General features: G+C 58.9%; 1 protein-coding gene across 1 annotated transcript; it reads right to left on the reverse strand.

Annotated features, from left to right (window-relative positions):
- Window positions 1-334: 334 nt before the first annotated feature.
- Window positions 335-857, reverse strand: FAM78B (family with sequence similarity 78, member B; the record flags this gene model as incomplete). Its single annotated transcript, XM_010073706.1, has 1 exon — window positions 335-857. A coding segment is annotated over one exon (523 nt), but the record flags the coding sequence as incomplete, so codon positions are not given.
- Window positions 858-1,664: the final 807 nt, after the last annotated feature.

Raw genomic sequence — 1,664 nt, forward strand, 5'->3', positions numbered from 1 at the left:
AAGCAGCACTTCCCGCAGGCACGGTTCGATCGCACTCACGCTCCTTGCATTGCCCTGCTGTGAAAGACGAGTTGTTCAGGTCAGACAGCCTCTTTGCCAGCCACAAGCCCCCAGAAGTACTCAATTCTGCTTCCTGGGAAATCCTCCAGCTCAGCGATCCCTCCTCTGTGCCCCCAATCCGGCCAGGCTCTCTTTCTGGCTAAGGAGGAGCCACATTTCCAACCACGGCCACAAAGGCAGGAGAACCCAAGAGGTCTGCTTTGGCTCGGAAACCCTGTTCGTTCACAGCAGGCGGACAGCATCCAGGTCCTCATGCGCATGCGCCGGCGCTGCTCTACTTGGGAGGTATGACGACGATCGGCTGTCCTCGCTTGGGTCTCCACATGAGGACCTGGGCATCGTTGGCGTTGGGTTTCACTAGTGCGTTTGGTGGGATGGGCTCCATCCTGCTGAGGATCCGGGGCTGCTCCTGCTGAGTCCTTCCCACCAGTCGTGCCCGCTGCCCCAGGAGCTGCATGGGGTCAACCTCAATGTCCACTCGCATCCTCCACTTTATAGTCTGCAAGATGATTTTTTCCTTGGTGGTGGTGTTCATGGCCACCAGCCACGTGGTAAAGCTCTGGTCTCTCTTAATCCTGGTCAGCAGCGGCACGTTACTGTTGCTCACCGGGACAGCCCACGTCACGCTGGGGTAGAAATTGTCATTCATGCTCACTGAGAACCTGGAGATCTTGTTGGTGGGCCCGACCAGGGTGACAGTTTCTGTGGTGTTTCCGTACCAGGGGTAGCTCACGCCATCCGAGTCGCTGATGGCTTTTACTCTTCCTTCACGCAGGTCGGGCAGCTCCCAGCTTGATCTGGGGAACGGGAAGAGAAAGGCTGGGTTAGCAGGGAAACGGCAGCGCCGGTGCCCAGCGAGGGACGGGGAGACAAGCAGCACGGGGACCCCCTCCCTGCCTGCAGCAAGCTCTCAGGGACCTCCTTCAAGAACAAGTTCAGCTTCAGTTCCATCGCTGAGTCCCTCCTGGCCAGTTGAAGGCCGTGCCAGCACAACGCTATTTTAACGAACCTGCAATCAAACCAACCAACTGCTGCTGAGCCTCTCTGGAGTCACTCTCGCTCCCGTGCCAGAGGAGGACAGCCTGCCCCATCCACCAGCCGCAGCACCGCCACCGCTGAGCCAGACAAGCCCCTCGGCAGCCCCCTCCCGTGATAATAAAAGTCTGTGATTTTTATACCTCCGAACACACGCACCTGCACAGCAGCACGGACAATAATTAAACACCACAATTACCTCTGCTGCTGGTGCAGTGAAACCCCCGCAATACAGCTGGGGTGGAACTCCAGCCCCAACCTCGGCTGCTGACCATGACAGCACCACGCAGCTACGGCAAGAGACGATTGCCATGGGACAGCTGCGAGTGAGGAGCTTGGGGGACACCTCCTGCCGAGTCCAAGCTCTGGCTTCAAACAGATCTGGGCTCTGGAGCTGCCCGTGAGCGGCCAGGGACACACAGCCACCATCCCCCGGACAAGTGACAACCTCTGCTCACTCCAATGTCCCCAAGATCTCCAGTGCCACGTGCAGATGAACCTGTCATGACACAGGGACGCAGACAGGCAGCACGGGGACCGCCTGCTCCCCCGTGCCCATGCTCACTGTC

Source organism: Pterocles gutturalis, unplaced genomic scaffold (genome assembly GCF_000699245.1).
Source record: "Pterocles gutturalis isolate BGI_N339 unplaced genomic scaffold, ASM69924v1 scaffold34157, whole genome shotgun sequence".
Classification (NCBI taxonomy): domain Eukaryota; kingdom Metazoa; phylum Chordata; class Aves; order Pterocliformes; family Pteroclidae; genus Pterocles; species Pterocles gutturalis.